Source organism: Syngnathoides biaculeatus, chromosome 2, assembly GCF_019802595.1.
Source record: "Syngnathoides biaculeatus isolate LvHL_M chromosome 2, ASM1980259v1, whole genome shotgun sequence".
NCBI lineage: Eukaryota > Metazoa > Chordata > Actinopteri > Syngnathiformes > Syngnathidae > Syngnathoides > Syngnathoides biaculeatus.
Window position 1 is genome coordinate 40,121 of NC_084641.1, and position 23,086 is coordinate 63,206.

Sequence of the window (23,086 nt, forward strand, 5' to 3'; positions counted from 1 at the left end):
CACGAGCTGTGGGCCGTGACCAAAAGAACAAAATTCCGGACACTAGCAGCTGAAATGAGTTTCCTCTGCAAGGTGTCCGGACTCTCCCTAAGAGATTGGTTGAGAAGCTTGGTCATCTGGGAGGGACTCAGTGTCGAGCCGCTGCTCCTGCGCATTGAGAGGAGCCAGATGAGGTGGCTGGAGCATCTGATTCCGATGCCTCCTGGACGCCTCCCTGGTGAGGTGTTCCAGGCATGTCCCACTAGAAAGAAACGCCGGGGACGACCTATAGGACACGCTCAAAAGACTTGGCTGGCCTGGGAATGCCTCGGGATCCATCCAGAAGAGCTGGAAGATATGGCTGCGGTAAGGGAAGTCTGTGTATCCCTGCTGAATCTACTTTCCTCGCGACCCGACCCGGAGAAGTGGTAGAAAATGGATGGATGGATGGACATTCTCCACCTTTGTGTGTTCATAGATTCTCTCACTGACTCATTTATAAATCTACACATGTATACAGTAGAAACCTCAGTTTATATGACTTTGTTAAGGGGACATCATCGGTGCAGGTCCCAAGAATCAGTCAGAATTGAAGTAAACAAAGTCTTGAATTTTCTGCCCTGTCGATCTGGAACGATGTGCAAAATGGATTTGAAAATGACATATCTTATAAATGGGGGAATTCAAGACTTACAAGAGACAAATAAATGAATGCCAATTGTTTGCAAGTAATCCCAATCTTGTTTTTCTGCATTGTGTGTGATCGTATTTTCATTCGTGTCTTTTGTGTTTGGCATAACCATTTTGACTTTGTGCTACCCTCTTGGCCAGGTTGCTCTTGCAAAAGAAGTTTTTAACGTGGTTAAATAAAGGAGATTGATTGTTAAATTAATTGATTTAATGAACAACTTCGATCCATCCATTTTCTATTTCAGTGGTTCGCAAACTTTTTACAAGTACCACATTGAATAATTCTCGGCTTATCAAGCACTACCACAATAAGCAACATTAAAATACAGTAGCAGAGCAGGTCCAATGTTCATTAAAGCCAAACCAAATATCCATCCATCCATTTTCTTAGCCGCTTATCCTCACGAGGATGAGTGCTGGAGCCAATCCCAACCGTCATTGGGCAGGAGGCAGGGTACACCCTGGACTGGTTGCAAGCCAATTGTTGGACAGGTGGAGACAGACAATAGTCACACAATCACACCTAGGGGTTCATTTAGAGTCTCCAATCAATGCATGTTTTTGGGATCTGGGAGGAAACCGGAGTGCCTGGAGAAAACCCACACAGGCACGGGTAGAAAATGCAAATTCTCCGGTCCTCAGAACTGTGAGGCCAATACGCTACAGCTGCGCTACCAAATATTTGATTCCTAAAATTAATATTCAATCCTACGATGGGCTGGTGACCAGTTCAGGGTGGATCCCACCTCTCACCCGAAAAAAGTTGGGATAGGCTCCGGCACGCCTCCTTGAGGATAAGGGGAGTGAATGAATGAATGAATGAATATTTTCCATCATAAACTTCTGTTATTAGACAGTCGTGGTACTTGTATTATTACAATATTGAACTGTGGCACAGGCAGTGTTTCATATCTTAGAAGAAAATAAAAATCTTCAAATGTTCCTGCTTCTTACTCGGAGTTAAATAGTATCCAAAGTTGCTTTGTACAGATATCAAATGTTTCATTGGCCATGTGTCAGGATGCATATATGCTGAAGCAATGGTGATGGACAGCCTTTTGACCAAAGCATGTTATGACACTTGTGTGCTTGCACATATGCAAAAAGTTGATTATCTGTTCATTAATGCCTTTAGTTTTATTTGCACTGCATTTATGGTCTCAACAAATAATTTGTAATAGGTTGTGATTCTCTCAGTCATCAAGTTGACAGAGTAGTGCCACACCACGCTTGATCCAGTGCTGAGGGCGCTTGGTAGTGGGCAACAACATCGGAATGACAAAATTTGTAGAGTGTCCTGTTGTAGAGAGGGTGCCCCTCCTCTCACTGGTCTTGTAGAGAGGAGAAACATAGCGACTGTCAGATTCATCTGGGATGTCTTTAGCTACATGGTGGGGAACAAGGGTTAAAGAAAACATGACTATTAACAATATTGAGATGTAGAAAAGTTATCAATCTGAAAACATAAACAGCTGTTATGTTTGTAAATGCATACGTACTGGGTTTTATCCAGATAATGGGCATCATGTCAAATAAGATTTTGGGATACTGCTCTGCTAAAACTCCCCTGATGATCAAAACAACACAATTAGATTTTTTGGGCTACTTTTTTTATGGGCAACTTTACTGTAAAAGACCCCTTGTGGGGTCCACCCTACCGTTCTTTATCCCACCGAGCTCCATCAAGAAACAATCCATTAATGTAGACACCATCCTCTGGAGGCCTGTCTGAGTCAACAATAGGAAGAACCTGAAGAATCAAATGAGAACATCACACACGGAATGGCTCAAGTTGTTGAGGTCAAGAAAGTAAGAGCATGTAACCCTAGAGAACCCATGGGGTCACATATTTAAATTTATTTGGATGTCTCGGGTCCTCTAGGGTTAAGCTCAAAACTGACTGGCTGATTGTGTTGAAGATAAAGTGTGTGTTGACCTCAAAGTCAAAGCCCAGAAGGTCAATTGGAACATTGTATTTCCTGGCGTAGTTCTGCAGAGCCGCTGTTAGGAAGGCCTGGGTGAAGACGAATCCTGACAGCCAGAACACACTGGGCTTACCGTTATTGAACCAGTCCTATATGTAAAGAAAATTTGAGTGAAAACCCAAGTGGATAGGATACCTTCCTGTAGAAACCATTGTGACTCACCTGGAAAAATTTGAGCCTTGCGAGAAAGTCATTAATGTAGCTGCCCAGTGGCTTGAGGCTTGGATACGAGCATTTAGCCCATTGCTCAGGAACTTTTCCCACTGCCAAACTAATTGCAATTCCCTCCAGCTCAGCATCCATTACCACTAAACCCTTGAGGGCCTTGAGCAGGTTGTGAAGACTAACACGGATGGTACTACAAAGCCTGACAGGGAAAAACAGGACAGATTAAGTGATTTAGTTGTGATTTAGCTTCCATAAAATTCTACAAATTAGTGGTTCTCCATACCTATTGCAGCGCTCCATTTCTTGGACAAGCACAGTGTTCATACTCTCCTTGTAGATCACCGGGTACTTATTGAGCGATACTTTGATGTCAAAATTATTTGGAAGCTGATAAGAATAAATAAACTTGTTTAGTATTTCTAGTACTCATGATAAAAATAATTCATATTTTGGGAAAAACATCCAATATAATTCAATAAACATATATTTCATTTTAATCTGCATTACATTTCTTAAAAGAATAGAAACCAGTGAATAAAAAATGTGTGATTTTAAAATGCCTCAACTCAACCAGTCTTGCAATGGTATGCATGAACACACTTAAAAACAAATTACGAAGAACGATTCCATTATACCTTAGTGAGGATGTTATTTGTTATGTCATACAGAGCATTGTCACTCCCAGAGCTACCCCCACCCTTAGATCCTCTTCCCTGGGTGAGAAGCAGTGAATCAAGCAAAAGCTTAGTCTGCTGCAGGTCCTTCGAAATGTCCACATTTTCGTGCATCCCAAATATTTCTGGGTGCTGGTTCATTGGGAGCTCCTGGTATGCAACAAAGTGAAAGCTATTGTTAAGTCTGTTGAAAGTCTCACAAGCTAATAACTACCTGGTTGCTCCAATGCTTTACCTTGATAAATTGAAGGTAGTCCTCATAAGAGGATTTAGGGGGTGCAACATAATCACCGCTGGGCGAGAAAGGATAAGAAGGTTTATCCACAACATCCCTGTTGTAAAAGTCAGCCAGTATGGTGTTCAAGAGGCGCCTATCCCACTTGTCAGTTACGCGGCCTCCATAGTTGCACTCTCCAGTCAGGTAAGTTATGGCCTCAAAAGGCACCTCATCATATTGATTGATAAACAACTACAGAGAAAGACGAAGGGCACCCATTTAGATGCATGTGATTGTAGAAATTTCTGTTTTGTGACTGGGAATGATTACCTGAAGCTGTCTGATACTTATGTGAAGGTCGGTCTCATTGAAGCCATAAGGAATATTCCAGCCTAATGGACCAAACTTCCTTCTCTCCTGTACAAGTGCATGGAAGAAGCACAGGCCATACAGGAGCTTTTCCCAGACCTAAACCCCCCCCCCAAAAAAAAACAATACAGTTAATGTTTAACAAATTAATCTGTTTGTATAAGACTATGTTCTCATAATGACAGTAATGTCCCCTACTCACCAGTTCCTTATTTGTGCAATTATTGAAGAAGTTTTGGTCACTAACAGGACTTGACATGTATGAGTGTAATATGTTTAGTCGAAGTCCTGTTGGGGGCTCGTTAGTCATTTTCACTGAATTCTGCAGAAGGGTCACTGGAAACTGGCATCACATGGTGGGTTTTTTAATGGCCAGAACCAGATAAAACCAAACACGTTTACATCTTAGCGTGAATAATGTTGGACTTTACCTTGGGCGATGGATAGCTTGTGAGCCAAAGTCGGAAGTCTTGGTGGCATGTTGCAGGGCTAAAGTCCCCACAGATCTTCTCCAGGGTGGACATCCAGGACACAGCCAGATGACAATTTTGCAAACACACCCATGTCCCATTCTGCATGGCTGTAGATATCATTTTGGAAGCAATGGGTCCTTGGCCTTGCCCAAGAGAAATGGACTGGAAATTGTTACCACCCATGTCCTTGTCACCTGCAAACTTCAGTAAGCCTGGGAAATGTTAATGTGACATGAATTTTAGTGTCAGCGTTACATTAAGATTAGATGTAAATTGCAGAACCTACTAGCCATGGGATCAGCACCAGGAGAAAGCACAAACACCAGCGGGATAGTGGCATTAGAGTCCAGGTAGCTCTTGCTTAGGTCAAATGGAGGGGGCTGAACAAAATTTTTCCCAATCTTAGTTATTACATATTTGTTAACAGCTGGCACAATCTTGTCCGGCCTGAGACAGCGGACAATGATCATCTTCTGCAGTTCATTGAGTTTCTCATCCCAAGGCGATGGCAAAGGAACATTGCTTGGGTCTTTACTCTCAAAAATGGGCTTGAAAAGTTCTGGGGTCTCAATGAAACTGTTTCTGTGGAACAAGCACAATCACGATGGAATAATTTTTAAAAAATGTTGCGTAACACTCTTACACTACACCCAATAGAATTCTGAACATTTCAAGAATTGTTTAACATTTCTCACTTCACTCCTTTTAAGCCAGGAAGCTCATTGGCTCGACAAATCTCATCCCAGCTCTTGTCCTGCAGCCAACTAGGATCGGGATTAGCGAGGGTGTTCTGGAGGCCCACGCCTCCCGTCATCAAGAAGACCAAGTCAGTGTACTCAATCTCGTTTTTTGCCCTGATGGAAATGTCAGTAGTCATTTCAATTACACCAGGCAGAACAATGATCCAAATGAGTCAGTTATCATCCATAAATGGTTTATCACACTCACAGAAGCAGATTGCAGCAAAGGAGGAAGGAGAAGAGAAGTTTGTCCTTCTCAAATAGAGAACGACACACATTGCAAAACAAGTTATAGGTGAAGTGATCAACCAGGTACATGACCCGCTTTTCCAGAATCTTGGACTTTTTACTAAATAAAAAAACAGGAGAGCCTTTTTAGTATAAAACATACATATTCACTGTTGCTTGTTATATAGCCAAATGAAAACCTACATTTGGCATCTTCAAACTTTGAGTGAAATCACAAGCACCACTAACTATTGCTTTATATCATCCTTACTTTAAATTTGCAAGTATTATTTAAGACTGGAACATAACATCCACAATCAAAAGCAATAGTGACACCAAAAGTATAAAAAGCACCCATTTATGGTTTTATTCTGTATCATGCAAGCACTGTATTGTCATGGTCCTGCCGGTCTAGCCCTGGCTGTGCGGGTTCCCGCACGGGTGCGCTGATTGGGAGGGGCACACCTGCGCCTCATGCTGGCTGATTGGCCCCGGTGCAACTCATGCCCCGTTCCAGCACTCCCATATCTCTGATCGTATTCCCTGATCGACAACCTGTGTGTACCGCCCTGCGCCTGTTCTCCGACCGACCCCGTAAGCCTGACTCCTTTGATACTCCTTCCTGCTTTGATCGATCTCCCGTGTACCGACTCCTGCCTGCCCACTGACCTGCTCTCTCCGCCTGACGTCCTGACTACCGCTGCTGCACCTGACTGGCTGCCGATCCCTGACCGTTGAACAATAAACGTTTTTCCCGAATTACCCCTGTGTCTCTCGACTCCTGCATTTGGGTCCTACCGCCGTTTCGATGGGTCGTGACATGTATTACTTCACTATTATCTGACAATTAAAAAAACATTCACAAATGTCATCATACGAGCCCTTGGCATTCATAAAACAATAAATATCACTCACCTGTCTTGGATAGAGTTTATATAAAGGTTGACAAACCAACTGAGAGAGTACTGATACATTGGGTCTATGTTGGTCAGGTCAGCAATGGTGAAGAACAGAACAGAGGAGTGCTTAGCAATTAATCTGTAACACTCTCTAGACTCGGCTATCATGATTTCAGTCTCCTCTGCAATCTGGGTAATTCATGAACACAATACAGTCAGAAAAAAATATCACACCTGTAACCCGTAATGAAAGTAATCTTTTATGTCGAGCATAATGCTTGCCTTTTGTTTCTTTGTTATATCATTGGACATAATCTTCGCAGAGTCAAGGACCTGAATGGCACTTTCATCCTCCAAAATGTTTCCCTCTGAAGACGAAAGTGTCTCGAGGATCTTGTCCTCAGTTTCCTTAAGTTGCCTAGTATTTGAAGCAGACTGCAGAATGAGCACATTTCTCTCCTCTTCAAGCTCTGGGCTGAAAAAAAAAAAAACAGGTTAAATAGAATAAAAATTGAATGAAGAGACTGAAGAGTTGGGTGTAGGACCAGAAAATGTATCGCACAAAGTACCTTTCCTTGGCAACCACAATTCCCAGCAGCTGGTCCTCTAAACCTTCTGGGGTGATCATGAAGTTGAGCAAAGACACCTTGGTGACCAGTTCTGGTAAATAATGAGGGTTCCTCAGCTTCGTCGTGATGTAGAAGCGGAATTCGGGGGAGTACTCAATCACGCACTCCCCAAGTTTTATATATTCTACACCACCTATGTGAAACAAGCATGACTAAAATTAAAGTTTTTCCAGATTAAGTTTGGAATACCAGATGGCCTTTTGGAAGTTGTGCATCATCATTGGCACCTTGTTTGAAGGTTTGTTTGAGGAGTAGAGGTTCTAGCGAGGGGTCCAACTCTTCACCTACATTTTCAAGCAGTAAAGGGCTTCCAAACTGAATACAGTTCTCCAAAGTTCTCATATAGTCATCATCTGTTAATTTGATTATGTTCAAGTTGTTTTCTTTCTCTGAATTCTTCACCCACTTGTTGGCCTGACCCTGGGGGTCAATCATCAGGGGCCTGAAAGAGCAGGGAAACATCAGGACAATCGTGGGATCAAATTATTTAAATGTTTCACAACACCACATTGGAAGAGAAAGGATATTGATCGTCAGATTTTCAACTACTTTAGTAATTGACTGAAGGTAATAGTACTGAAAAATCCCGCCAGTGCATTACCATAGTTTGGAGAAAGCTACTAAATTCTCACCATCGACGGGAATTGCTGATAATGACACCGTTGTCAATAGAGAAAGCATCAGTGGGAAGACCAGCGATGTTCCACCCCCTAATCTTAATAGGATCTCCCAGGGTTTTGCTGAGAGAGAAATCATCTGAAGATGGAATGCTCTTAGACTAGAGCGATAAAAAAAATGACACGGAGAACATGCATATTTGTTTCAAACAAGCGATTGTGTTATTTAAAGCATTCTTAGACTTACTTGACACAAATTGATCCAATGACTGGTGCAGTCCTGTCTAAAGTTTGCAGTGAAAGGGCCCAGGTAGGCCATGACACCAGCAGAGATTAGGATGTCCCCAGTGAGGTTGTCATATACGTTCTGCAGATCATCAGCAGCCTTCGACCATCTGCGAAAATGGCATTTATTTAGTGGCATATTTCCACCATTACAATTTTTCTCAATATAAAAAAACATGATGATCCATTGATCACCTCATTTTCTCCCCACCCAGACCACCAATGAGTTTCTCAGCTCTGTCTAATTTCCTTTGACACAAATCCCTTTGGGCTTCTAACTTGTTTTTCTCCTCTGTCTTCTCGTCAAATGTTCTTTTTAGATCAGCCAAACGGTGCTCCACCTCTTTTAGATGTGCTCTCTTCTCTGATAGCTCAGTCATGGCAGCAGCCAGTGTTGCTTGAGCCTCCGCTTGTTTTGCCTTTTTGGGAGCAACAATCTAAACGGAAAGACATTAATATACCTGAAGGCATGAGTGAATAATATTTTAAGTGCAAAAGCAGCAAAGTCACACCTTCACCACCCTGTCATAAGACTCTATTGCTTTGATCCACTTGCATAGGCCCTCTGCTGCTGAAGAGGCTTTTGCCACTTTAGCAGGGCTGAAGTCAGGATTAGTCATGAAGGTAGAGCGGATTTTTTGCATTGATTCCGCCTGCAATACAAAGACATTAGAGATAAATCTGAGAATAAGGGGACTGAGAATGAGAAATTGCAAATTATTGAAACTCACAGGAATATTGTCCTTATCATATTCTTTAAGATCCCTCAAAAAGTTCATGTCACTTAGTAGCTTCTTGCTTGGACCCCAGTAGTCCAAAACCTAGCCAATTAAGAAAAGGTCATGGTGAAACCCATGCCATGTTTTTAAAAAATATTTAATTATTTTTATCAAGACGAACCTTTTTTCCTGATCCAGCAGGATCTGCAACTTTCTCTGGAGGCATCCCCCTCATTACGCACACGGCTGACATCACTAGCTTAACGCCAGCAGGAGGGTTTTTCATGGACTTCACAACAGTGATATCAGCAGGCTGCATTCAAGAACGTAACAAATGTTTCAGGAGAAGGTTACATACATGGCAAAAGTTGGCTTTATCTGGAGGGTTCTCACCTTCAAGGTGTTCAAAGCTGTGATTGCTTCCTCCAGGGCAGGGATTGCCTCAGCCAGTTCACTATCACACTCATCTTTCAGCGATTGAGCCTCACCAGCTTGAATAGCTGTGGCCTCCTCTTCAACCCGCACAAGTTTACTTTTGGCTTCCACCTCAACAGACTCCACCGCGATCACCTACAGGTCACCAAAGTAGACTTTGCATAGTTTTGTATATTTTCATGAGACGCAATTGATTGTAGTTCATGTCTTTACCTTCATTATTCTTTTGTTTTCGCTCTGTGCCTCTTCCAATTTGGGTTGTAATTCTACAAGCTGCAATTTCATCTCACCAACCTTCAACAGTGTTAAAAAAACAACAACAACAAATGTTTGACACCATGACATATTTTTCATGGGGAAAAAAGACTGTAGCATATCATATACCTGAGATTCAGCAAAGGCTAGTTTTTCCAGACCGTTGGTGTATCTTTTCTTTGCCTTCATGACTGCATCTCTTTTCATAGTAAGGAGCTGACTGAAAGCTCCCATGAGCTCCAGATAGGATGTGGGTGTAACATAATTATGGCGACCAAGCTCAAAAAGGAATCTCCAGTGTAAATGTGAAATGTGAAAGTGTAAACAGAAACAGATACCCTGGATACTCTTACATTTAATGCTCATAATTACATCATACCTCTCTGAAAGTTGAATAGCAGAGGTATGAAATGTTTTGCAGATGGGTATGACTTCCTTCCTCTCATTTTCTTTCATCTCCAGGGGTGTCAGGAAAGAGTTGGCTACCCGCTCAAGAGCATCTTCTGGCCAGGGCTGGGCAGGGCAACATAGATAAGATAAAAAATGTGGGTCTGTTTGCCAGCAAATATTCACAATTTTCTACATATGCATCCCATTACTTGTTTCATACTTTATCCATATTTCGTACCTGGAACCAGTTAATGGTGCAGCAGTTGATAAGGGATGGAAACTGGCGCAAACGACTTCGAAAGGCTTCGCCAATAGGACTGAATACCACAACAATGTGCAGGTACTCCTTGCAGCGTGCCACAAAATAGGCAAACAGAGTCAATTGGCTCAATTGTACACTTTTATTTTTTGCTTGGGCAATGGGACGTACTGTCTAGAAATGAGAAGAAAACGAGATTCCTTAAACAGATTTGGACGTGGGTGTGCAGATTGTGAACATCATAGGTCAGGTTCTCTATGATGCTAAATAAAAGGCAAATTTGGATGTGTCGTGTGGACAAGATTCATTTTCCAATATCTGCATAATAAATATACAAAGTATTATAATTTATGTCATACCTCAATGATATCCTGTTTTTCATCCACAGCAAAAAGATTGGGCACCTCTCCTGTGTTCAGGACACTATTTACATCCTCGAGAAAAGTCTCATTTTTTATCTGTGCATCCGTGAGCAAAAATACTGTTCTTTCACCCTTCACCCCTGCATCTTTGAGAAGCTTCTGTAACATCATGTCAGAGTACTTTATATCACACTAAAAGTGCCAATGTCAAAAACAAAAACAAAAAACTATTGTGCTCGATGCAGATTTCAAGCATGATGCTAACCTTCAGGTCGTCCCTCCACTCAACGATGCTGTAGCTCTTTGAGATCTCAGGCTGGAAAAGGTTCATCTTGGCGATGAAAGTAGCCAAGCGCGTGATGGACTGCCGACCGCTGCCTCCCACTCCTATTAGCAAGGCATTTCCGCCTGGCTGCTTCAACACACGGCTTATTCGGGACAGGTGTTCCAAGGCATAACTGTAATGGATAACATTTCATGGATTAAATTTAAATTTCTTAGAAAAATTAATGTAGCAGTTTTTAATGTAATGTATACTATACATTCCTGGATTTAATTAACTCATATGATGGTGTAAGAATTGTCATTCACCGGAAAATGACGAGATTCATGTGATTCTTGTTCATCTGGTTGTATTCAACAAGACATCCCTCCACCACCTCAGCAAAGCTTTCTATGGAGGGCACCTCGGCATACAAGCGATCATCAGCCTCGAGGTCAGGATTCATGTAATCACCAAACAGCAGCGTCTGCATGTCTTGCTCAACCAACTGCGAATAAAAAATAAAAATTAAAATCGCAATAAGCATGCATTTCATTTGTAGAAACCACAAATTTTGACCTCAGACAGCATGAACGAATATAGGCCTGAGCAACTCCAAATGTCAAACTTCTGACATCAGAATAATTCATATAGTCATCAAACAACAGAGTCTCCATGTCTCATTCGACCAGCTGACAAAGAAAAATTGCATTTGACCTAATGTTTCATTTTTAGAAACATCACAAATTTGCAGTGACAAAGAGGGGCCTGACCAACTCCATCTACCTTCTGACATCTGAATAATACACAATAAGAACAGAAAAAAAACAAGTAAACATACTTGACTGCCTTGTTTAAGGTGATCAAACACCTGGTTAAAGTTTTCATTGAAGTGATCTTTGAGGATCTTGGTCATCAGCTGATAGAACCACGCTCGATCCTTATCATCTACCAGACGATCGTAAAAGACACGGAAGACCTCGTGGACAAATAGGCGAATCATAGTGCGCTTGTTCTCCAGAGATTTGCTTTTCACAAGCAGGCATCCTTGTATAACACGTGAGAAGTCCCGCAGGTTAAAAGTGTAGTGAGACTTGGCTGGTGTCGGAAGTAAGTTTTCCATTGCTTGCTTGTAGACCTTTGAAGAAGACATTTGGAAAATTCCATTATTCGAAAGTCAAGTGTGTTATGACTGGAATGCAGGTGTCCTATTTGGAGAACTCACTTCCATGGTTGCTGTCACCATTTGGCTGCCAATAGTAAAATACTCTGGTGGAAATTCATTGTTCTTGAGATAGAACGCCACCATAATGGAGAAGATGCGGAGCATGGTCTCATCACTGAAGGAATTGATGCTAAAAATGTTGAAGTGGCGAAGGAAGCGAGATGTCACAGCATTCCTCCCCCCACCAGGAGGACCCATGGCTGTAATAATCTGGATGTCAACTAGTTTGATGCCAGAAGTATCCTTCAGGTCATACCTGCCAGAAAATAAAAGATTAGCCAAGCAATATATTCTTCACTCTTCCATTCAGTGTTCCTCTTTCTTTTGGTGTTGAGTTGGGAATGACACCAAACACATACCACTTCCTGTGATCCATAAATTGTCGTAGAAGCTCCACGGGAGGCTGAGCTCCAAACTGTTCCAATGCTGGGATATTTACATCATCTATGAAAATTAGGTATTTTTTCCCCATTGGGGGGCCAAAGACACCTTTCCGTCGCTTATCTAATTTGGCCATGATGATGTTCTGGAGAACAAAGAATAAAGCATAAGAACATTCAAAGTGGTAAGGACATTCATATTCATTGGTGATTCCAACTGACCTGGGTTTGGTTGGCTGTGGTGCGGGCTGAAAAATTGATTGAGAGGGGTAAAAAGAGGTCTTTGTCCAGACCGTTCATCAACTTCTCCATCACATACACGGACTTTCCAGTGCCAGTAGGGCCAGCCAACAGCAGAGGTCTGTGCAGAGAAGCAGATATTGAAACAGTTAACACAAGTTGACAAATTCCAGACCATGAATATGTCTGTGACTATTCAAAAACACTACTCACATTCCATAGGTGATACAAATGTCCATTAGGAAGGTGTAGCGAACAGAGTCGATGGTGGGAACAATGATGTCCTGCACTTTGGTGCTTTTGTCCCCCAGGCTGACACTTTTGATGGCATCATTCCAGTGAATCCATTTCCCCTTTCCTTTAAACTGAATAATAACTGTATTAGATTACTGTGATGCAGTGAATAATTTTAAAAGACAAGATCTTCTGAACGCTGTAATTCAGTGGTACCTCATAGAAATAGTCATACACCAGCCCTTTCTCATCCACTGGGCACTCCCATTTTCCAACAATATCAGGAACTGGATGATCTTCTGTTTTACCAGACACGGTGTCCCTAATGAACTCACTAAATTTCTCCCTGCTTTTTGAATCACAGCTGCCACCCACAGACCACACCAGGGAAAAGGAAAAGGCAGCCTGCAATCCCCAAAGAGTGTCAAATTAATTGTGTATAGAACATGTACATTTTGTGGATGTGTTAATAAATAATATTGTGACAAACTATAATTATTTGTACCATGACCCAGGCACGAATTGTTTCATTGTTGGTCTCCGTCTCGAGAGGTTTAATTAGCAGGATCTCAAAAAGTCTACACAGGGACACAGATGTGTTCCAGTTGGTTGTGGTGACAACTTCCTATGAACAAAAAAGTAATGTCATAATCTTCTTTTAGATTTGCTCTAAATTTCGCCAAACTTCTTTGGTCTTTGGCTATTTGCATCTCAGTTACTCAAGGGTCTTGGGATACTTACTCTGCAGTGTTTACGGAGTAAACTGAAGGAAGGTGGCAGCAGCCAGTGAAAGAGTTCTACCAGTAGATTGTTATGGTCAGGACTCTTCAGAACATCTGGGAGCGTGTTCATCCAAGAGAGCACTAAAGGCTCCCAGCCCAGTTGAGAAGGTTCCATGTATATCATACCACATCGACTGACTGTGGCAGGCTGCCATGGAGAGATGCTATTTCAGAACCTGCTGTTGTTACATTAGACTTGGTATTGAGTGCTAATTCCCATTGGACAATTTTAGTTGTAGAAACATTATATAAATCACACTCTGAAGTTATTTAGTCACTTGAAACTTACAGAGGCCTGTGACAGATCCATTGCTTCAAAAATTAGACTCATCTGATTGGACATCTGGATAATTTCTCCACTCATCAGACACAACTATAGTGTGAATACAAACAACACAGATGTTAGTCATGAATTAGAAATTGATATTACTCAAATGTACCTTTTTTTGTATTTTGTATGTACCTTTTTGTTGTCATCGAGTACAGTGTTCATACTTTCAATCCACAACGTATCAATTGGACCGTCAAACACCACCCATTTACGTTCTAGCGTTTCAGACGATGCATACTCACGAAACGTGTTGGCCACAAGACCATCTGTCCACTACAAAGAAAAAGAGAAACAGACAAAAAGACCTAAACAAATTGCAGATTGAATACATGGGGATCTAAGGTGCACATCTACCTCATGAGAAACAAGATCAAAGTGTCCAAAGAGCTGTCCCATGGTAATAGACTTGGGGTTCAATGTCCTGAAGATGACCTTTTCTTCCTCTCCATATCCTCTTTTATTCATCAGAATCAATGTGTCAGCGAGAACATGGATCACTTTTGTCTTTCCTGCAAATGACTCACCCACCAGCATGAACCTGAAGCATAAAAATTATACCTTGCACTGCTGTCTTCAGCCAAAATGTGGGACATATAAGACAGTGGAACCTCCATTAATAGAGCTGGAACCAACGGACTTTGAGTTTCAGGAACAGTGTAAGCATCTAGTTGGAATTCAAAACTCCCCCTTGCAGCGGATACAATCCATCAGTTTCAGAATTTTTTTTTCCAATCATAGTTAATTAATACAAGATTGTGTAAAACCAGGGGTCATATTTAAATATTGGTATTTGTAATGAAAAAAATCTGAGTGGCTCCATCGCTATGTGGGATTTATTTTTGATTAAGAACAGATCCAGCAACGAACTATTTGTATACGTCCAGACTTTTCTACGCTTTCAAACTCTTCCGTGTAAATCTTGACTTACTCACCAGATACATGTGTAGATCCAGTTGTCCAAGACAAGCGGAAGCAGGGTAATAGTCCAATTTCTTATCGGCGAAAACATCAACTTCGGCATTAAATATGGGTCCTCTATGCCAAGTGTGTCTCATTTTCCCACGGACCTTCGTTTATTATCACCTTCTAAATGTTTAACAGTATCAGACAAAAGTCTGGGCGTTGTGCTTTTCGACGTATTTTCTCGTCGTCTCCAATCGACTTAGCATTGAAGAATGGTTTGTTCGACCGACACTTCCGGCCAGTGACGTGGTTTGATGATGTAGGTGCACGAGCTCTATTCGACCAGCACATCATTGTTTAAAGGTGTTTAACTTTAAAACCTTTCAAATATTTTCTTTTCTTTTTTTACATTTATTTAAAATAATTTTGTACTGGGCAGCACGGTGACACAGCTGGAAACTGTTTGGCTCAGAGTTCTGAGGACCTGGGTCAATCCCAGCCTCCCTGTGCGGAGTTTGCATGTTCCCATGTCTCCATGGGTTTTCTCCAGGCACACCTGTTTCCTCCCACATCCCAAAAACATGCAACATTAACTCTCTAAATTGCTCGTAGGTGTGATTGTGGCTGGCAACCAGTTCAGGGTGTACTCTGTCTCCTGCCCGTTGATAGCTTTGATAGGCTCCAGCACTCCCATGACCCTTGTGAGGATAAGATAAGATGGATGGATAAGATGGATGGATGGATGGATGGATGGATGGATGGAAGGATAATTTTGGACTGTACTGGGTGTTTTTGCAACACGAAACAAAGGGGTTAAAATTAACGGACCAGCATCCTCCACTTTATTACTCTATTGAATTGTTCCACACTACTTTATTGCTGATTACAAGAAATTGCATTATTTGGACTTAAAAGTAGCTTACCCATGTCGGACTATCATCATCTCATACGTCTGGATCAATTTCTCCATGAAGATCTTTGTTGACTGTACATTGTGTTTTTTACAGCACTCTTTAGCAGCTTCCAAAAACAACTGCAGAAGACATGACCATATTATATTAAAGTTGGACACATACAGTATATCACAGATATGAAAATGGGTTGAATAAGACAAAAATAAGAATGATATAGACAAATCTTACTTCATAGTCAGCCCCGGGAAGGGAGACTCCAGGGAACAAATCGCTGATGATTCCATTGAACAGTGTAATATCATGCGAAAGAAACTTGGGCTTGTTAACATCTTTGATAGACCTTAGAAGCTTGACATTAACACACAAAAAAAAAAAAACCATCAACAAGCAGAACAAAGGAGTTTGGGCCCAAACCAATGGTTGCATAAAACTCAGCACAAATACCAGTATGTCCTCATTCTCATCGGGATACTTGAGCTTGAGGTTTCCTGCAGCAACAAGTACAGCTTTGACAGCCCTCATGCCGTAATCGTAATGGAACTGGGACGAGAGCTGCTCTGAACAGAGCTTGTAAGTCATTGCAATCTTGACTGACAGAGGCTTGGCATTGTGGAATCCATATGAATAGAGTGAGATCTCGGCTATCAGTGCATAGTTGGGGACCATCATGGTCACTGTTCGAAACAACACCTGAGGAACAAGAAAGGCCATCACCACATCAAAACAAAGTGAACAAGTTGTGATTTGAAAAACTGTTGATTAATTTTATAGTTACATACTAGGTAGAAATATACAATCTGTGGTAAAATTTCCCTTGTGTTATCAGTGATTATGCTTAAAGACCTTGAGGTTGTCCGGGAGTTCAGAGCGTCCTGCATATCCAGGATTCATCGTGATGGACACAAAACAGTTGGGGTTGAGTTTAAGCATGGTTCCTTCAAAGTCAAAGTACTCCAAGTTCATCTCAATTGCCCTCTGGATGCAGAGGACTTGCTGGGCCACTACAGACAAGACCTCAAGCTCGATGCGGTTGAATTCGTCGAAGCAAGCCCATGCTCCAGATGATGCCAAACCTTTGAAAAACTGAGAAAATGTAACAGAACACAAAAAAAATGTTACAAGTGGGAATCATAATCTGACGAAATAACATTTTTTTTGTCTGATGTTACTTTGCCCATAGCAAGATAGTCCAGTCCATCAGAACAATTGAAAACCACACATTGCACAGCTAAAGCTTTGGCTAGATCCTTGGTGGTTTCTGTCTTTCCAGTTCCAGCTGGACCTTCAGGTGCACCACCCAAATTTAGGAAAAAAGCTCCAATCTATAAAAACAAGGAGGGCATTTTAAACTAAAATGAAACAAACTGCCAGGATCAAGCAACATTGTCAATCAATTTATTACTACCAGAGTTCTGTAGCATCTGTCAGTCAGTGGGGTGATGACCAGTCGAGGGCAGTTTCCCAGATACTCATATGCATAGTTAACATCGCAGTTCATGATGCGAACTCGAACATCCCCATTACTCCAGTAGTAACGAAGCTGGGCTAGCCATCGGAAATCACTTTCATTTGCTACACCTATTTTTTTTAAAAAAGCACGTGTATTTGTATTTTAGATTAGCCGGATAGTGGCGAAAGCGAGGAATTGTATTGTGAACATGGTGCTTTCTGCTATAAGTTACCGTGATCAATGAGCTCCATAACCACATCTCTGGCATGAACGTCAATGGTCACCAGTGCTCCCAAAGTAATCCGTGTTTGCTTGGGAAGTTTCCCTCTAACCAGCCCCACAATGTCAGATAGCTGTTTCTGAAGTTCCTTAAAGTAGTTTTTCACACCCTGTAGAGGCCATCAAAGACATTGTTACTCAGGGTATGACATTAATTTTTCCCCAAAGTTATTTTCTGGATACTAGAATGTTAAATCAAAACCTCACTTACTTTAGCCCCTGCCCTGATGGCTTCATGTACCTCCAAGGTCCAGAAGATTTGTGAGGTACATATCACCACCTGCCCAGGCCACTCCCTCACCCACTGGTTCCGTGGAGTTTCTGAATAGGCCTATAAAAACAAACATTCCACTACAACTTGAATCAGGCATTCACACAACTTGTTTGCATTCTTGTGGGGAAAAAAATAACCTCTCATGTTTGGTTTAATTCAATTAAGTCATCTCACCATTCTGGAGCAAGCCACTACATTTCTGACACTGTGAATCATTAAGTCTTCCACTTGTATCAGCCACTTCTCCACTGCTCCTTTAGCCTCAACCGTGGAGATGCGTTGGATTAGCTCAACGCGCTCCCCTTCGCTGCTATACATAGCCTGGGTTAAAAAAAAAAAAGTCAGCAAGGCAAGTCCATCAACCACATATAGTACTGCCGTGTACAATACTAAGTCCACTGTGTGAATGACTACCTGGATATCGAGATTTGGTAGGAAGTCTAGCTTGGCAATACCCTCAAAGCACTTCTTCAGATGGGGCTGTACACAGAGTGGATCTTTGGTCTCAGAAAGAATTTCCAGCATTTCATCATTGGACAAAAAGAAGAACCTGAGTAACAAGCAGCAATGGAATAATTCTCAACATTTAGCCATGGTATTTGAGAAATGAAAAAAAATGGATGACTGATATTTGTTCACCGTGGAAAAAAGAGTCGCTTTTTCTCCAGATAGCTATTTAGTCCCTTCATAATGGTCTCCAGGTGGCAGTTGGACTCTTGTAGTTTTTCTAGCAGGCCAGGCATTGAGGTTGCCTCCAGTAGCTGATAGAAAAGCAAGGCAGAGAATTTTTCAAACTGTCATCGATTTCCCACAGATTGGCAGCATACACTGTTGTCACGTCAAGACAACTACCTTTGAGTCCTTAACACAGTGCCGCATAACCTCCTTCCAGTTTTTGTCAACGATTTGGAAGAGTCGTCCTTCCTCTGGAATTTGCTGCATGATGTCAGCAGAACAGAAAATGGGCTCAAGGTAGAGCCACTGGGCCTGCACCTTCAACCACTCGTCAATGGTTTCCTGAATGCGAAGAAGACGCTCCTCCCAAACCTAAATCACAGAGCGGTTTGGTTGATGCAATTTGCCGTAGTCCTTAATGTACATCTCATCATTATGGTATATTGAGTACACTGTAAAACCTTGATCTCTTTTTCAAGGGGCTTGATAAACGGTGAGTTCCTCATTGTCTGAGTTTTAACAATCTGGTCGTCTAGCATTGCCTGAATTTCATCCAAAGCCGTCAGGATGGACACACCGGTGTCTCTGTATGACTGATGCTGAAGTGAAACACCATCCCAAAGAGTCACCATGCTTTTCATGGCTTTCTCCATGGAAAACTCCTACAGATATGCATTAGGTGGGTTCACTTTTTTTTTTAAGAACAAACTATTAAATAATGTAATAAAAACCATACACCCATCCTTACTTTACTTGCAGCAGCACCAACTGATTGAAACTGTTTGAGGTAAGGAGTCAAGTTTTGTTTGAGAACTTTGCGTAATGTTGTACCAGCATCAGGAGTGAGGTCATACCCAACAATCTGCGACATCTGCTTCCAGTGGCGACCTCTGATCCCCGGATTACACAGGACTAATACTAAAGGAATGTACTCCTATATAATAATTAAAGAGTTAGAAAGCAATACCATGAAATTTCACGAGTGCCTTTTAAACAGTTACATTGGGTACCTTGAACTTTTTGACCTGCTCTAGTACAGTGGAGCACAAGATTGACGGATTCTTATCCATGTTTGCATCTTCTTCACCACGCCGTTGTTTTGACAATCCAGTTTTCTTTTTACTATCCTGTTTATTCTTACTCCTTTTCTGGAAGTACTTTAACATCTTGAAGATTTCCCGATAGAATTCATCCAGCTTTACTTCCATTTCCGCACCATCTAAGTCCACAAAAGAACCCTCCATCCACCTATTCACAGAGAAGATATTAGAAGCATTTATTGAATTAGATCATAAAATTTAATCTGTAACTGAAATCAGACCTGCCCTCTGCACGTTGCCACTTCAGTAGCAGTCCAAACAACTTCTGGTATTGTTCAACACTGTCTCTCATGACCTCCACTTCTGGGTAATGTGTCTGTTCCCACTGATGAAATATCTCATCTTTGTGGATGTCAGTAATTGTTTCCTCAGCCTCCTGAAGAAGATTCTGAACTGTTCTGACTTCTGTCATGTACTGTTAAAAATATAAAATGACAATATACTTGATAAAGTGCCAGATAATTCAATTGGTAAGAGTGTTTTACAATCAGTAGGTACATATATTTAGCATGTTTCTCTGCTGGGGATAATAATCATATATTGAAAAAAATGTTTTCACTAATGCAGAGTTGAGCGAAGTGGGGGCTATATTAATTTGAATATTTGAGTCAGATCCAATACGAAACCCAGTTTCAAACCCTGGGATCACAAATTATCCAATGTACAGTACCTTCTGCATCATATCAAGATCAGAGCAGTGAGGGAACTCTTTAATCCTTCGTTCCAACTTGGCCAGATGAACCTTGACCCTTTCTCTTTTAGCAAGCATCTCCATTTCCCCTTTCCTATTCGCCTCTTGTAAAACCTGAAAAAAAAAACAGTATATGCAAGTAAAGATCTTAACTGAAAAGAACACAATAATGACACACATGTTGGATCAGAAAGGAGCATTACCCCATCACTGACTTCAAAGACCTCTTGGATTTTCAATGGCCACATGAAGACAGTTGAATTCAGCTCAAGATCTTCAGGTTCAAATATGTGGACATCTAGAAGGAAACTTAGTCTAATCTGGGCTTTCTGCCAGATCAATAGAGCAACAACATTAGACAATGTAAATAAATGCCTCAAGATGCATTTGTGAATGTAAAAAAAATCCAAAACATAACACGTGCCTCAAACATATAAGAAATATTGTATTGATAAAATGTACCTTTATCTTTTCATGAAGAAGCACAATACTCTGCGTCTTAGTTATTTCAATATAGTCAATCATTTTGGCCATGTCATCTGTTGTCTCTGGCACATTCAAAGCATTTTCACGGATGGTTTCAAAGTCCGAGCAGATCCTTTTAAAAGAAACAAAAGATTTCCACATGCAGTAAAGGAGCCCAGGGAGACTTTTTCAAAGTGAGAGACTCACTGTAGAACTTGCTCTGTATGTTTAGTTTTAATCTTGCTGATAAGGATTTCTGCATATGCTTTAGCTTTTTTAGCCAGTCCCTGGTTCAGCTGCTCACAATATAATTCGACCATTGGAAAGTGAACTTTGGTTGGGAGTTTGTCAAGCTTCCTTGATAGGTCACAAAACTCCTCGACTTGCTGGAAAACACAGTTAAATCACCCACTGAAAAAAAGCCCCAGTACAGTTCTGAAGTTATTCATTCTCACCTTAATATATTCAGCAAATGAATGGGTTTCATTGACAAAGGTCTCAACTCGATTCTGGGCAGTTCCATTGACTAACCAGTCATAGTTGTCAACTACAAAATAACTTTATGTTAGAAAAGCATGCTGAACACTTTAGGTGGATGACTAAATGATTTGAGGCTATGCCTCCATTACCATAATTCTGAAAATATCGGTCAGGTTCTTCCAGATTCTTGCGCACAGTTGCCGTTACAGTGAAACGAGCCCAAGCAAGCGTGTGATCAGGAGCCCTGGCATCCACATACTCAGAAGAGGATTGTGCTAGCCAGGATTGAACTGTCTGTACTTTCTGTGGATCAATACAAAAGATATCAATGTCGTATGGAAGTACACTTCAACATGGAGATCGGGGTGGGGGACTTGTCACACAAAGATCTGTTGGAATACGTGAATTTACCTGCAGTGTGTTTGTAATGGTATTAAGAATTTCAAAAACATCTTCTTCAAGTTCCTCTAAGGTGGGGTATATTCCCATTTTCTCATCATTAAATGTTAAAGTCATATGAAAGATGGGTAAGAAGTGGTAGTTGTTTGGATGAAACGGGTAGACAAACTCTTCCACACTCCTCTGAAGCAGGTTTTTCAGCTGGGAATGGAGAAAAGGCAAACAAAATGGAGTTTTACCAGAAAGGAAAAAAACAAACAAACTGCATCATTGACGTAAATAATAAACCAATGCATGGAAAACTGAAACCAAAGAATAACCAGCCCTAAAAACTCAAATACTGTTGGATTATATATGGTGGCAGAAGTTCACCTGATTGGAGATGAGGGTGCATGCGCAGTCAAAGAAGGCATTCAGCACGTCTTCTTTAACTGAGCCCAGTGTTTTTGGAGTTGTTAGTAAATTGATGACTTTAGGGAACCAGGTATTCATGATTTGTTCCTCTGCTGTCTCACATTCTACAGCCAGCTCTTTATGCAACTCCTTGCTGTCAACAGGTCCCATAGCCCTAAACAATAACGACACAACTTTGCTCCTTCCTGACAACAGCACGGGTACTTGCTTATTTGATGGCCTTCACTTTTCATCCGTTTACTTACCTGTATCCTGTAAGATCCACCAATGCCATAGAAGAAAATGTAGTGTTGCCAATTTCCAAGATGGTTTGCATTATGGGATGTACAATGTGCAAATTTGCCCTCATAAATTTACGGTTTGTGACAAAGCTCTCACGTCGTGATTGGGAATACTCAAGAATACTATAAAAGATGAGCATTTTACAAAAGGTGACGAACAAACCATTTGCTACTGTATATTCATTAAAGACAAATCAGAGGCCATAAACACTTACTCAAGTGGAAGAGACGGCTGCTTTTCTGGCGGAGGTTCTTCATATTCTGGATCCTTTAGGAATGTGTTCACTTAAATGAACATGGGGTGTTATAAAACGTATTGTTGGTTGACAGTTAAGGGAAGATGTACACATGTACACGCACGCTACATTAATAATTTTCAGTACAGTACCTGTATGTTTAATGATGACATCGTGGAAATTGTCACTGACTTCCTTGAGGAGCTCGTGCAAGAGTTTGTTTTTCTGAGGACTGTCTTTAAGTTGAGCGGGTATTTGGGAGTCAAAGGAGTTCAAGCACTCCTGTGGGATCGGAATGACAGGCCGGCTCTCGACACACTGTTTCAAGAATATGTAGTTCATCTACAGAAAGTGGCCATAATGAAATAGGTGGTTGAATGTTTGAAATAAACTCATAACTGTCACATAATTCAAATCCAATTCATTCTCAAAAATTAAACTTACCCTTTGTTTCCGATCCTCACTTTGCATTTGTAACCCAAATGTTTAAACAACACATTTTATTGCTTCATTCATTTGCTTCAAAGCGTCACATGAACATTAGTGCATCAGAATATGGAGGGAGTTGTGTCTTACTGTCGAAGGGAAGTGAGGCTCTGGTGATGGGCTGCGGACAGCCCTCCCCCTCTCTTTGGTCTGTTTGTAAGCCTCTACTGCTTGGGACACAGCCATGGAGCTGCCACTTTGCAAGAAACCAA

At 41.3% G+C, this 23,086-nt stretch overlaps 1 protein-coding gene across 1 annotated transcript; it reads right to left on the reverse strand.

Moving 5' to 3' along the window:
- Nucleotides 1-913: 913 nt before the first annotated feature.
- LOC133496069 (dynein axonemal heavy chain 12-like) lies at nucleotides 914-22,425 on the reverse strand. Its single transcript, XM_061811255.1, has 69 exons — nucleotides 22,368-22,425; nucleotides 22,117-22,275; nucleotides 21,830-22,025; nucleotides 21,470-21,658; nucleotides 21,208-21,361; nucleotides 21,034-21,125; nucleotides 20,786-20,964; nucleotides 20,576-20,711; nucleotides 20,317-20,442; nucleotides 20,093-20,227; nucleotides 19,644-19,837; nucleotides 19,333-19,570; nucleotides 19,071-19,256; nucleotides 18,784-18,984; nucleotides 18,500-18,694; nucleotides 18,287-18,408; nucleotides 18,062-18,197; nucleotides 17,822-17,968; nucleotides 17,585-17,704; nucleotides 17,327-17,483; nucleotides 17,050-17,222; nucleotides 16,814-16,966; nucleotides 16,488-16,727; nucleotides 16,089-16,334; nucleotides 15,873-15,992; nucleotides 15,654-15,763; nucleotides 14,182-14,365; nucleotides 13,960-14,100; nucleotides 13,786-13,869; nucleotides 13,456-13,644; nucleotides 13,220-13,339; nucleotides 12,931-13,119; nucleotides 12,694-12,845; nucleotides 12,463-12,601; nucleotides 12,220-12,386; nucleotides 11,861-12,116; nucleotides 11,477-11,773; nucleotides 10,965-11,143; nucleotides 10,639-10,831; nucleotides 10,371-10,532; nucleotides 9,991-10,185; nucleotides 9,742-9,875; nucleotides 9,492-9,654; nucleotides 9,321-9,401; nucleotides 9,066-9,242; nucleotides 8,854-8,985; nucleotides 8,685-8,774; nucleotides 8,466-8,606; nucleotides 8,149-8,390; nucleotides 7,916-8,063; nucleotides 7,684-7,829; nucleotides 7,279-7,493; nucleotides 6,992-7,184; nucleotides 6,705-6,897; nucleotides 6,439-6,611; nucleotides 5,504-5,644; nucleotides 5,251-5,409; nucleotides 4,842-5,137; nucleotides 4,514-4,767; nucleotides 4,285-4,425; nucleotides 4,044-4,181; nucleotides 3,732-3,965; nucleotides 3,458-3,646; nucleotides 3,106-3,209; nucleotides 2,817-3,021; nucleotides 2,606-2,743; nucleotides 2,328-2,419; nucleotides 2,169-2,236; nucleotides 914-2,053 (listed from the first exon to the last, which is right to left on the reverse strand). Exons 2-69 carry the CDS (start codon nucleotides 22,218-22,220, stop codon nucleotides 1,863-1,865), a joined length of 11,274 nt encoding a protein of 3,757 aa, XP_061667239.1. The 5' UTR covers nucleotides 22,221-22,275; nucleotides 22,368-22,425; the 3' UTR covers nucleotides 914-1,862.
- Between the last annotated feature and the right edge of the window lie 661 nt (nucleotides 22,426-23,086).